This window comes from Pelophylax lessonae (genome assembly GCF_965119305.1).
Source record: "Pelophylax lessonae genome assembly, chromosome: 9".
In the NCBI taxonomy this organism is placed as follows: domain Eukaryota; kingdom Metazoa; phylum Chordata; class Amphibia; order Anura; family Ranidae; genus Pelophylax; species Pelophylax lessonae.
This window is the reverse complement of record NC_138776.1, coordinates 223,418,639-223,430,846: the sequence shown is the minus strand read 5'-3', so window position 1 is coordinate 223,430,846 and position 12,208 is coordinate 223,418,639. Positions and strand designations below refer to the sequence as shown.

Below are 12,208 nucleotides of genomic sequence, written 5' to 3'. Positions count from 1 at the left end.
TTATGCACTTGCAGTAATCCTGTACTTAGCCCAAAAAGAAAATGAATGCAGCCACCACATCTAAGGACTACTAAACTGCAGTATATGATTAGTAATCTCCTGTATATACAATTTTTGTTTTTTGGATTTAGATACACATTATTTTACATATACTGGGAAACCAATAAATCTTCATTCAAATTTGTACCTTCACCAGTGGGATAATAGCTCTAAGATCACGATCAGATACCAGCACTTCAGCACTGCCCCGAAAACCTGCTGAAGCTGCACTTGCCACAGGTCCATCCAGCTGGAACATGATTCTTCGTGAAACAGCAGAACCTACAGAAACATTACCAACAAGAAAATCCAAGAGAGCAACAACTGGATGAGTCCTGTAAAAAAAAGGGAGAATGAACAAAAAATGTTTACAACACTGACAATTGAAATTGAATACACACTTTTAAAGAACTTTAGAGTAAATCTGAAGGCAAAACTTTTCTTTCCCCCATTTGGATAGTTTAATCCCTGTCAGTGTTTTATTTGCGGTTTGTGTCCCATTAAGGAGATTTCCCTTCACTTCCTGTCTCTCAGCCAAAACAGGAAGTGACAGAAAATCCACAAAATGAGGGAATCCCTGATTGCCTACAGAACTAATGTCCCTATTGAAACATTTCTCCTCTAATTCCTGCTTTGGTGGCAACTCAAAATTTGGGGTTTTCTTTTACTTTCACTCTCAGTGATAACTGTAAACAGGACAAATAAGAAGTGTGAATCTCCCCAACGGATGCGGACAACAATAAAAACATGACAGGGGTTCTAATCAAACCTTCAATGGTTATAACATTAAAATAAATCCACAGTGTAGCACTTGCAGGTCCAGGAATTACAAAGAGGCCTTCCTGTTCCTCACTTCTTCAGGATTTCCAGAATTGTAAAATTCATAGCATAGTATATTCACAAGTGTTAAATCCACTGAAGTTTTAAACGATGTAAACTAAAAATGTGAAGCTGTTATAGCTTATTAAAGGAGGACCTCTGGCATGGTACAAGGATGAGTGGTTGCTGGATTACAAAACTTCTGTAGAAATTATTCATCTGGTGGTATACTTTCTTGGGCACTCACTAGTAAAAAAAAAAAAAAAATAAAAAAAAATAAAAGAAAACCTAATCAATGAGGAATTTACAACTACACTATTCTACCACTAACTGGTGGTTGTGAGTGTGAGGAGACATTCTGGGGTTGGTTTACTGACAGCAAATAGGCTGCTCACTTTACAAGTGAATTCTACCTTAGCTTGGTGAATTAGATAAAGCTCTGCTCACATCCATTATTCAAAAATGTGCAAGCAAAAACATTTTCCTGGTGCCTCCATGGCAGCATACAGGTGATAGAGCTCCGCCTCGACTCCTCCCTCAGGACTAGTGAATAGCATAAAAGAAGACCTAGCCAACTATCCCATCATTCTCCTTTTTTTCCTCATACCTTCTTGACTGGTGAAGAGTAGCAGCACGTCCATACCTCTGCCGTTGGCAGCTTCCGCCGGGTTGAGCCTCTCCCGTGCGCAGGATCCTCTGGCGTGGTGAGAGTCGCCAGAGGATCAGCTTAGTTTTATGCCTTTCTTTCAGTGTGGCTTCTGTCCCTTGCAGCTTCTCCCCCCCCACCTCCCTTCTTTCTGTGCCATCCTTGCAAGTTTCCAGTTTAAAAAAAAGTCGGTACTGTTTTAATTCTACCTTATGCAACTGTCTCAGTGTATGCAACGTCTTCCCGGCCGCTCGCGGCATTGCAGCGTCTCCTCCTCGCTCCGTCGTTCGGGCCGAGTGTGCAGTGCGCATGCGCGGCCCCATGACGCTCCGGCGGCCATCTTGGTTAAGGGAAACAGGGCCAATTTTGCCCTTTTCCCTTTTAAAAGTTTTTGCAAGTGATCAAAGTGATTCCTGGACCTCCCCCCCCTCATAATTATCCTCACTCTACTTAAGCGGCCTGTGAGAGCAGTTCTGGACCTCTTCTGCTTAGTGGCGCCCTGCTTCTCCCGGTCCTATAAGCCCTGCTGGTAAAAAAAAAAAAGAGCTTTCCTTTTTTCCACCAGCAATATTCGTACAATTTTTAATTATCTGTTCCTTCTCGCACCTTTTTTCTTTCCTTTTTAAGCTGATCCTCCTGCCATCCCACCATGAGCCATTCATCCCGTAATCAACATCCTCCCTGCAATAGGTATGTGACCAACTGTTGGTAAGTAAAAAAAAAAAAAAAAGAGAGCACGGCTGACGGAGATACCCGTTCGTTTCTTTCTCCAGTCCTGCACATTCCAAAAGGTCTGGGAAATCCTCCAGACATCGTGAGGACTACAGCCCGGATCAAATGTCCCGTTCATCTCGGCACAGATCCCATGACAGGTCAAGGTCACGGCATCAATACCGTTCTCCTTCTCCTCCATCCCGCTCCTCAAGGAAGAAGTGCTGGGCCTGCGGAGCTACCCCGCTTCCGGACAAGCTAGTCTGCAAGAGCTGTCTTAGAGACTATGCGGCTGACCGAGAATCAGAGAGCCAACAAGTTGCCGACCTTCTGAGACAAACAATGAAGGATTCCTTCTCGGAGCTGGCAGCCTTGGTTCCCGCTCAAACAGTTACTCCAGGCACCCAGGCCCAGCAGGCAGTTTCTGATGCACCAGGCCCTTCAACTGCCAGTCTTCCCCTACCTCCATTAGGCCGCCAAGCCAGGGAGCCCTCCCAGGATGAGCATTCAGAGGAGTCGGCAGAGGAGTCTGAACCCTCAGGGTTCAGTTATGCAATGATACCTTCCTTCATTCAGGCGGTTAAGATGGCGATCGCATGGGAAGATGCAGAGGAACCCCCTCAAACATCTAAGAGGTACTTCCCCTTTCTCAAGAGGAAACAGGTTGTTTTCCCTTTGATGGGAGAAATCAGGGAGGTAATCCAAGATGAGTGGCAGAGAACGGACAAGAAATTCTCCTTTGGCCGCCTCAGTAAACTGTATCCTCTGGGTGAATCAGATTCACAGACACTGAATTCCATGCCGGTGGTAGATGCGGCTATAGTCCGTCTAGCCAAAAATGTCACCCTCCCCTTGGATGACTCTGCCTCCTTCAAGGATCCCCTAGACAGACGGATCGATCTAGATCTTAAAAGGGGCCATCTCGCAGCAGGAGCAGCGTGCAAACCAGCGATTGCCCTTACCTCTGTCTCTAACGCCATCAGAGCCTGGACGGATAACATCGAGACAGCCTTACGGCAGGAGATCCCCAGAGAGGATATAATCAAAGCGCTGGAGGAGCTCAGATTATCAGCAGATTTCGTTGGTGAGGCAGCCATCGATACAATTCGCTGCTCAGCCTGAGCCATGCTACACTCAGTTATGGCTAAAAGAGCCCTTTGGCTAAAGCCCTGGGTGGCCGACCTGACGTCCATACAATCTTGGTGTAAAATTCCTTTTAAAGGCAAAGCTCTTTTCGGGGGAAAAATTAGACCAAGCCATTAAAAGAGTAACGGGAGGAAAGTCAGCTCTTTTGCCGCAGGATCGGAAAGTTAGGAATCCTAGAGCCCATACGGCTAAATTTCTTCCATCCGTCAGAGATTTCAGGAATTCAAGACCACAGAGAGACGGCAGAAGACCCTGGAGAGGCACGCAGTCTTCTTTTCTTGCTTTCCGTAAAAACAGAGCCCTAACTACTCCGCAAGAAGCCACAAAACCTTTTTGATGCCAGAGGGACGCGGCTCTTCAGGTGGGAGCAAGATTGAGACTCTTTCTTCCAAAATGGATCCAGCATTGCCAGGATCCTTGGGTCCTATCAACAATTCGTTCAGGCCACTCCTGGAATTTTTCTCATCTTCCTCCTCGGTCCTCATTTCAGGAAACAGAAGTCCCAACGTCGCCTCAGAAGGCTCAAACCTTAACACATTACATAGAATTACTCCAGCTGCAAGGGGCAGCTATCCCAGTTCCAACAGCAGAGCACTTTACAGGTTTTTACTCCCCTCTCTTTTTGGTGCGAAAAAAGACAGGAGACTCAGACTGGAGACCAGCAATAGACCTGAAAAGGCTCAACAAATACATAGATCTGGAGAGTTTCAAAATAGAGTCATTACAGACGATCATCCAGGTGGTGCAGCCAGGGGATTGGATGATTTCAATCGACCTACAGGATGCATACCTGCACATTCCAATCAGTCCAATATTCCAGAGATTCCTGAGGTTTGAGGTAGGTCAGACCCACCTGCAGCTCCAGGCTCTCCCCTTTGGCCTCTGCACCTCACCTCGGGTGTTCACGAAGATCCTCATTTCAGCACTGGCACCATTACGGGAAAAAGGTTTACGAGTACACCACTACCTGGACGATATCCTTCTCTTAGCCAACAGCTCATTTCCCACAGGGATATACTCCTACGGTCCCTATCGGAGCTAGGTTGGCTCATAAATCATGGCAAGAGTCAGCTTGTCCCCTCTCAACAAATGATCTACCTAGGCATACTTTTCAATACACAGCTACTAGGAACTGTGTCGTTGCCTCCCCAGAAGGCGGAGGTTATTATGCAGAGGATGACGAGGGTCATGAAATCTCACCATCTAACGGCATCCCAGTGTCTGAGCCTCATAGGCACAATGTCATCGTGCATGGTTCCGTGGGCCCATTGGCACTTAAGGTATTTTCAGACGGGCTTCCTGTTGCAATGGAGGAGATGGCGTCTTTCTCAGAGAATCCTCCTAACCAGCTTGATGCGCAGGAGCCTGCACTGGTGGACGGATCGGAAGAATCTATACAATTTTTGTCATCTAGGCTCATTTCCCTGGATCACAATTACATCCGACGCCAGTGGCCTAGGCTGGGGAGCCCATTGCGAGGGAACGAGGGTACAAGGAAGATGGCCATACCCCACAAGAGGAATAGTCTCAAATATCCTAGAGATGAGAGCGGCCTTCCTAGCTCTAACATCATTAGCTTCTCTGGTGCAGGGTCAAAGAGTGATTCTCCGTCTAGACAACAGAGCAGCAGTCGCCTACCTGCAAAGACAGGGCGGAACCCGCAGCAGGTCTCTTCTCAGGGAAGTGGAGCCAGTGATGCTTTGGTCATAAAGAAATCTCGTGGACCTAAGGGCAGTTTACCTCCCAGGCAGCTCAAACACAGAGGCAGACAGGCTGTCAAGATCATTTGTAGACATCAATGAGTTGTCCCTGCATCCCCACATCTTCAGCCAGATCTACAATCTCTGGAACCCCCCTCAGGTGGATATGTTTGCCACCTCGGAGAACACAAAACTAACAAGGTTTTTCTCTCGCCTACCACATCCTCAAGCGGAAGCAGTGGATGCCATATCATGCCCCTGGACTTTCAACACAGCCTATGCCTTCCCTCCCGACCGTTGATACTGAAGTTCCTTCAGAGACTCCTCAGGGAACCTGTGCAGATACTAGCGATCCTGCCATTTTGGCCAAAGAGACCTTGGTTTACCCTGGCCATGTATCTCTCTGTGAACTCACTGGTCAGAATTTCCCCCTTTCCTCACCTTCTATCTCAAGGAGGACTTACCCATCCAGATCCCCAAAAGCTAGACCTTCGAGTCTGGAACATAAGAGGCAAAGATTTCAGGCCCTAGGTTGTTCCTCGGAGGTTATAAACACCTTAATGAAGGCCAGAAAACCCTCCACGAATGCGGTATATTCGAAGGTATGGAACAAGTTCTTATCCTTCTCCACAGGACGCGGGCTGGACCCAGCCTCGCCTTCCACAACGGATATCCTCAGCTTTCTCCAGACAGGTCTTGATCTAGGACTTAGCCTAAGCTCTCTCAAGATACAAGTGGCCGCCATTTCAGCCGCAACCAATAAGAGATGGGCTGAGGACCCTTTGGTCATAACCTTCCTCAAGGGAGTCCTGAAAATCAGACCACCTGTCAGACATCCATATCCTCAGTGTGACCTGTCCTTGGTACTTCAAGCTCTATCGAATCAGCCTTTTTCCCCTACAGAAAAGGCATCAAGACCGCATTCCTATTGGCCATCACCTCGGGGAGAAGGATTTCAGAACTACACGCCTTAGGAATAGGCGAGGACCACATTTCCTTCTTCCCAGACAGGGTGGGACTTCGCCCTCTTCGTGGTTTCATTCCTAAAGTCACAACCCTGTGTTATCTCCTGGAACCCTGGGCATTACCAGTATTCTTGGATACGGACTCAGGTGCATGTCACAACTTGGACCTCTCTAGAGTACTCAGGACCTACCTAGACTCTACCAAATCCTTCTGGAGCTCTCAGAGACTTTTTGTGGTCCCCTTCGGCAAGAACCGAGGCAAGGAGGCAACCAACAGGACGTTAGCCTCTTGGGTCGTTAAATTAATTCAAAAGGCTTACAAGACGAGGAACATGGTCCCTCCGTCGCGAGGGAACGCTCGTTCAACTCGAGCAGTCTCGGCTTCTTGGGCAGCAAGGGCTAATGTTTCCTTGGAAACAGTATGCAGGGCCGCCACCTGGTCTTCTCGCCATACATTCCTTAGGCACTACCATATTGATCCAGGTGCTCTCACGACTGTGGAGTTTGGAAGGAAAGCAATCCAAGCGGCTATGTCTGTAACCAATTAAAATACTTTAAGTTCAGCATTAACCCACCCGTCTGAGCTAGTTATTTATCACCTGTATGCTGCCATGGAGGCACCAGGAAAACGGAAAATTGTATCATATTTACCGTAATTTTCCTTTCCTGGTGCGTATCCATGGCAGCATACGCTCCCACCCTGGTATTCTATATTACTGAGAATGATGGGATAGGGGGCTAGGTCTTCTTTTATGCTATTCACTAGTCCTGAAGGAGGAGTCAAGGCGGAGCTCTATCACCTGTATGCTGCCATGGATAGGCACCAGGAAAGGAAAATTACGGTAAATATGATACAATTTTCCGTTTTTTTCCCACCATATTCACTAAACTTATGCTGGTCATACACTAGCCGAAATATCGGGCAAACTTATTTTCGAAAAAAGAAAAATCGGCCACGAGAGCAGACAATCGTACCATCATGTAATGACCGAATTTCAAATGATAAATCGTTCAATGGACATAAATGAATCAGTTTTTCGTTCAGTTTGTGCTATATACCTAGTGCAAACAGGTCTGCCGAGAAACACATTAACCTTTGAATTTATCATTCGTTTATCGTTCGGCCGGTGGATTTTCAAAACTGTTCCTTTGGCTCTGAAAAGTTAAAAAATAATTTTCTATTTGCGCCCATTAACTGGACGAAAAAAAAAAACGATCAGACCAAATGACAGATTTTTGAACAATCTTGACAGTGCAAGTAAAAAAAAAAATCCAATTGATCCTTTCAGAAAACTAGCAAGCTGGGCTCTCTGCATCTGCTGACTGTAATTAGCATCTCTGTGGACTACAGAACACCCCGTTATGGAATAGAGGAGAAAGGGTGGTGTTCTGTAGTCCTAATACAGTTCCTGTCCTAGCTTGCTCCTCCATAGATACAGTACAATAAGTGAGCTTTGTTATTTTAGGACAGGGTGAATATAAGGTCTTTTACACAGGGAGCGAAAAAATGCAGCATTTGTAGTCATGTAGCATTTTTTACTTGGAACTGGACACGAGTGAGTTGTTGTCAAGGGCAATATGCACGCAGCTGTGTAAAGATCCATAATGCAGCAATGCCTTCAGAGTCGTAAAAAATGTGGAAATGTTAAGTTTGAGTGCAGTACTATACACATATACATAAGTCTATACAGGGGACTTCCGGCCATCGGAGCAGGACGCTGTAGGTGAGAGCTCCGCCGGTCCCGAGTACAATCCACGGCCATCCTCCCTCCCTAAGCTCCATCCGCAACTTTCAACTGCACAGCTGGGACCCCCTAGCCCCCAGCATTAATTTGAGGCCAATCTTGGACAGTTTTGTGAACTTTTACATTTGCGGCCTAGTACGTGCAGCGAAGCCACGGACTTTCCTGCCAGGTAGCGCGATCGCGTGCACGGGACCAGAACTGGGCACAGTCATCAGTGCCACTACCACCCAGCTCTCCTCACAGCAACCCCCCCTGCCTTCCTTTTTACCTCCCAGGGGGGCGTGGTCCGGCCGTGCTACGTGATGGCAGCTTAGGCCAGGAGTCCCCGCCATTAGGACCAACAGCTAATTACACAGGAGCCACTGCTCAGAGTAATAACAGCCCGGCAAGCATGAGCTCCACATCCAGGATGTCCTCTGCCTCTAGATCCCGGTCCCCGAGGGATATAGGATCGTGGATCAGCCAAAACGTTCCAGAGATTTTCTGGACGCAGGGCACTAACATGGCGCCTGCAGGCCGCACTTCCCCTGTCACCTCCAACTCCCAGCCATCCATCCGCTCCTATGCTACGGTCACTGCTTCGGGCTCGGAGACCCCGGAACCGCCACCCATTCTCTGTCTATGGACGATTTACGTGCCATGGCGACGGATATAAAGGAGACCCTGGGGGCAGCCATCATGGATCTGCGGGAGGATATGCAAGCCTTATACGGTCGAGTGTCTGATGTTGAGCAGACCACTTCTCAACATGGCAGAGTGCTTAGATCCGTTACACAGACCCTGGACACCCACTCCCTGCAGATGAGGGATCTTCAACGCCATTTGGAGGATTTAGATAACAGGGGAAGGCGCCATAATCTGCGAGTGCGGGGGTTGCCAGAATCCGTGGAACAAGATCACCTATTACCCGCGATCCTAGGCCTCTTTAACATGATGCTGGAACGCCCACCGCAGTCCCGTATCGACATGAAACGCATTCACAGAGCCCTCAGGCCAAGGGGCAGGGAGGGGGATCCTCCGCGCGATGTGGTCTGCTGTTTAGTGGACTATAAACTTAAGGAAGAAATCCTGCGCAAGGCCCGTGTCAAGGCACACATGGAATATGAGGGTACAGCCATTCAAATATACCAGGACCTATCCAACATAACATTGCAGCACTGTAGAGACTTGCGACCCCTGCTGGAAGTTCTTCGCACTAAGGAAATCACTTACAAATGGAGGTTTCCCTTCTGCCTCTCGGCTACCACTCTCGGCCGAACGGCTCTACTTCGAGTGCCTGAAGAATTGCCACATTTTTGTTCCACCCTGGATATCCCATTGGTTGACCTTCCCAATTGGTATGCGGAATTTCATGTAGGACCCCGCATGCACGGCCCCCGTGCTGATGAACCGATGGATGCCGAAGAGTCACGTTCCCGACGCCGACGCTCCTCCTCCAGGAATGGCTCTGCAACTGCCCATCAAGCTGCCTCGCAGATGGCGAGCCCCTCAAAACCACCGCAACAACGACGTGCTCGCAGAGGGGACTGAAACTGCATCTCACCCTCTGCCCTGCTTCTCTCCCCACCTTGTTCCAGTTTTCTTCTCCGTTGGATGACATTCTGCCACGTGTGTGACGACCATCACCCCACTGTTCCTCCTCTCACCCGTTTTGTTTCTGCAGGCACTCTACATTGACGTTACTGCACTATGCCCGTGGAACGCTCTGCTGACAGCCACCTCTGCCCCAGCCATCAGGTATCCTTAACAGTCCCTTCTCTTAAGAAGGTGAGCCTCCTACGCTACCTCTAATTGGCCCCTGGACCTATACAGAGCCCGGAGGGTGCCTTGTCGGACTGGCCTCATTCTCCCCTAGCCTCTCCCTCCCTTCCCCCTTCCCTGCACCCCCTACGGCCAGGGGAGACGAACTTCACCCCCCCTGCATGGACTGTTTTTGTCTACTGTTTGCATGTTTTGGTACAGTATTTGCTACAGCTTCAACCATGCTGATGTGTCTCGTTTACAGCTCCTCTCCACGGTGGGGGGTCGGCTCGCTCGGGGGTCTCGGCCCTTTCTCCCTCCCTTCCTCCTCGGAGGTGGTGGGGGATGTTTGCGCCGATCGCCCCCGTGCAGGGGGCCTTCCATGGGATAGCCAGGGTCCCTAGGGCTGCAGTTCCTCTCCGCCCTCACCTTCTCTGATGACGTCGAGCCGCGCATTCGGCTAAGTGGCCCAATCGGCCCGCTGTGGCATTGACCGACCTCATCCTGCTCGGTATGCACCCTTGTTTATGCAGGTGCCCTTTTTTTTCTCTTTTTTGTTTGTACTTACTGATCTCGTCCTCCTAGCCTGGGGGGTGCGCGTTACTTTTTCCGCCACACAGGGGGGTGATGGGGTGTCTCGCCCCCCCCTTATGTCCTCAACCCCTTGATGTTCGTCTCGCCTTATTGGCCTGACACCCTGTGAGGACCATGCTCCTGCCTACCACGGGGACATTTACAATTGGCCGCAAGCTGTGTGGCGGGGGGTCGCGTTACTCCTGTGCTGGGTGGGACGAGGATGTAGCCTCTCCCCCCTCCTTTCCCAGTTTGGGGTCGGGGGGGAGGTCATCTCGCCTTACCTTAGGTGCACCCTTGCAGTGTCATGTTGTTGCATTGTTGAGTTCTTTAACCATTCTTCGCCTCCTTTGATCCTGTGTTATCTACGTATAGGCTTGGGGTCACAGGGGGTCATGGTACATGTTCATCAATACACGTCCCTCCCCTCAACGTTAGATCTCCACGGAGAGGCTCCTTTGTTGCCATTTCACCTTCATTATCCTCCAACCCAGGTTCTTTACCCCGGTTATCTGAATTTCCTGGTTAGGATGTTCTTTCTTGTACTGAAGTTGTGTGTTCTCACCTGTGGAGTCCAGCTTGCCATGTTGACTTCCCTGACCTACACGTTAGATGCCCTCTTACGTTATGGCCTCCGACAATGTTAAACTAATACTGGTCCTTGGGCGGGGTGCCTCGTCCCTGAGTGGTCCCCTGGTTACAGGTCCCAGTTTGGTCCACTCCAACCCCCCTTAGTGTCCCTTGCTGTTACAGCTCTCACCTAGTTTACCTGTTCTAGTGCAAGGCTCACTACACCTTTGGTATTGCGGCCCCGTTGCTGGTGGGGAGGTCCCCCGGATATCGGGCCGCTTCCCCAGGCTAACCTAGTTTTACCGTTCCCCCCGGTCACCCTCCCCTCTCCTGCCCCTACCCCCCTCTGTGTGTTTCCTCCCCTCCTTCCCACACGCCCCCCCTCTTTTTTTTTCTTTTCTTTCTCCTATCTTTCTCTTTTTTTCCCTCCCCCTTTTTCTCTTCCTCCTCCTCTTTCCCGCTCTTTCCCTTCCCTTGCTCTTTCTTTCTTGCTTTCTCTCCGCCCCAGATGGCTCACCCGCCTAAGCCCTCCCGCCCTTCTGCCCGTGCGCCTGCATCACCCGAGGATGCGCTAAAACTCCTCTCCCTAAACGTTTGCGGTCTTAATATACCTGAACGTCGCTCTAATTTGCTTCTCATGATGCGCCGCTCAAAGGCGGATGTTGTGTTTCTGCAAGAAACCCATTTCAGGGCGGACGCGATACCCAAACTACAAAACTACCATTACCCAATGGTCTTCAATGCTGCTGCAGCTGACACCAAGTCAAAAGGCACCTCTATCCTATTCTCAAAGTCATGCCCGATGCTTCCGATTGACACTAAAGTGGACGTTGATGGCAGGTTCCTTTTCGTTAAGTGCACCATTAAAGGTCAAGTGTTCACTTTTGCGAATATTTATGCCCCGAATAAACAGTCCGTACCCTTTTTTCGATGTACACTTTCCCTTTTAACGGAATTCCAGGCTGGGACGCTGGTGGTGGGGGGTGACTTTAATGTTGCCCTTTCCCCGCTGCTCGATGTGTCGTCGGGCACCTCCACGCTGCCGTATTCGGCCTTGCGAGCTATCAAGACGCTGTTGCATGACCTCCTGTTGCACGACGCCTGGCGTACATTGAATCCCGATGTCCGGGACAACACGTTCTTCTCCCACCCCCACAATAAGTGCTCCAGGATTGACTACGTCTTTGTTTCCCAACACGCTCTTCCATCCCTGCTACGTGCTTCCATAGAACCCATGGTCCTATCGGATCACCATCCTATTTCCATCACACTTCAGATGCGGTCAGACACCCGTCGCTCTCGCACCTGGCGCCTGGACAATTCGCTTTTATCTGACCTGACTTGTTCCGCCGAAATTGCCACCTCCTTGCGCCAGTATTTTACAGAAAATGGTTCCCCTGAGATGTCCCCGGTCACTTTATGGGCGGCGCATAAGTGTGTAGTCAGGGGGAAGTTCATTGCCCTAGCAGCTAACAGAAGTAGGGAACGGCGGGCACGTATCATATCTCTCACCGCTCGCATCCAGGCCCTCGAACGCTCCCATAAGCAATCCCT

The 12,208-nt window shown here is 49.6% G+C and overlaps 1 protein-coding gene across 1 annotated transcript in view; it reads right to left on the bottom strand.

Moving 5' to 3' along the window:
* Positions 1 to 12,208, bottom strand: part of TMEM132A (transmembrane protein 132A) — a 669,669-nt gene that overhangs the window by 308,998 nt on the left and 348,463 nt on the right. The window contains exon 6 of the mRNA XM_082267409.1: positions 188 to 374. Within this exon, the coding sequence (XP_082123535.1) occupies positions 188 to 374 (187 nt within the window). The remainder of the gene's footprint in view (positions 1 to 187; positions 375 to 12,208) is intronic.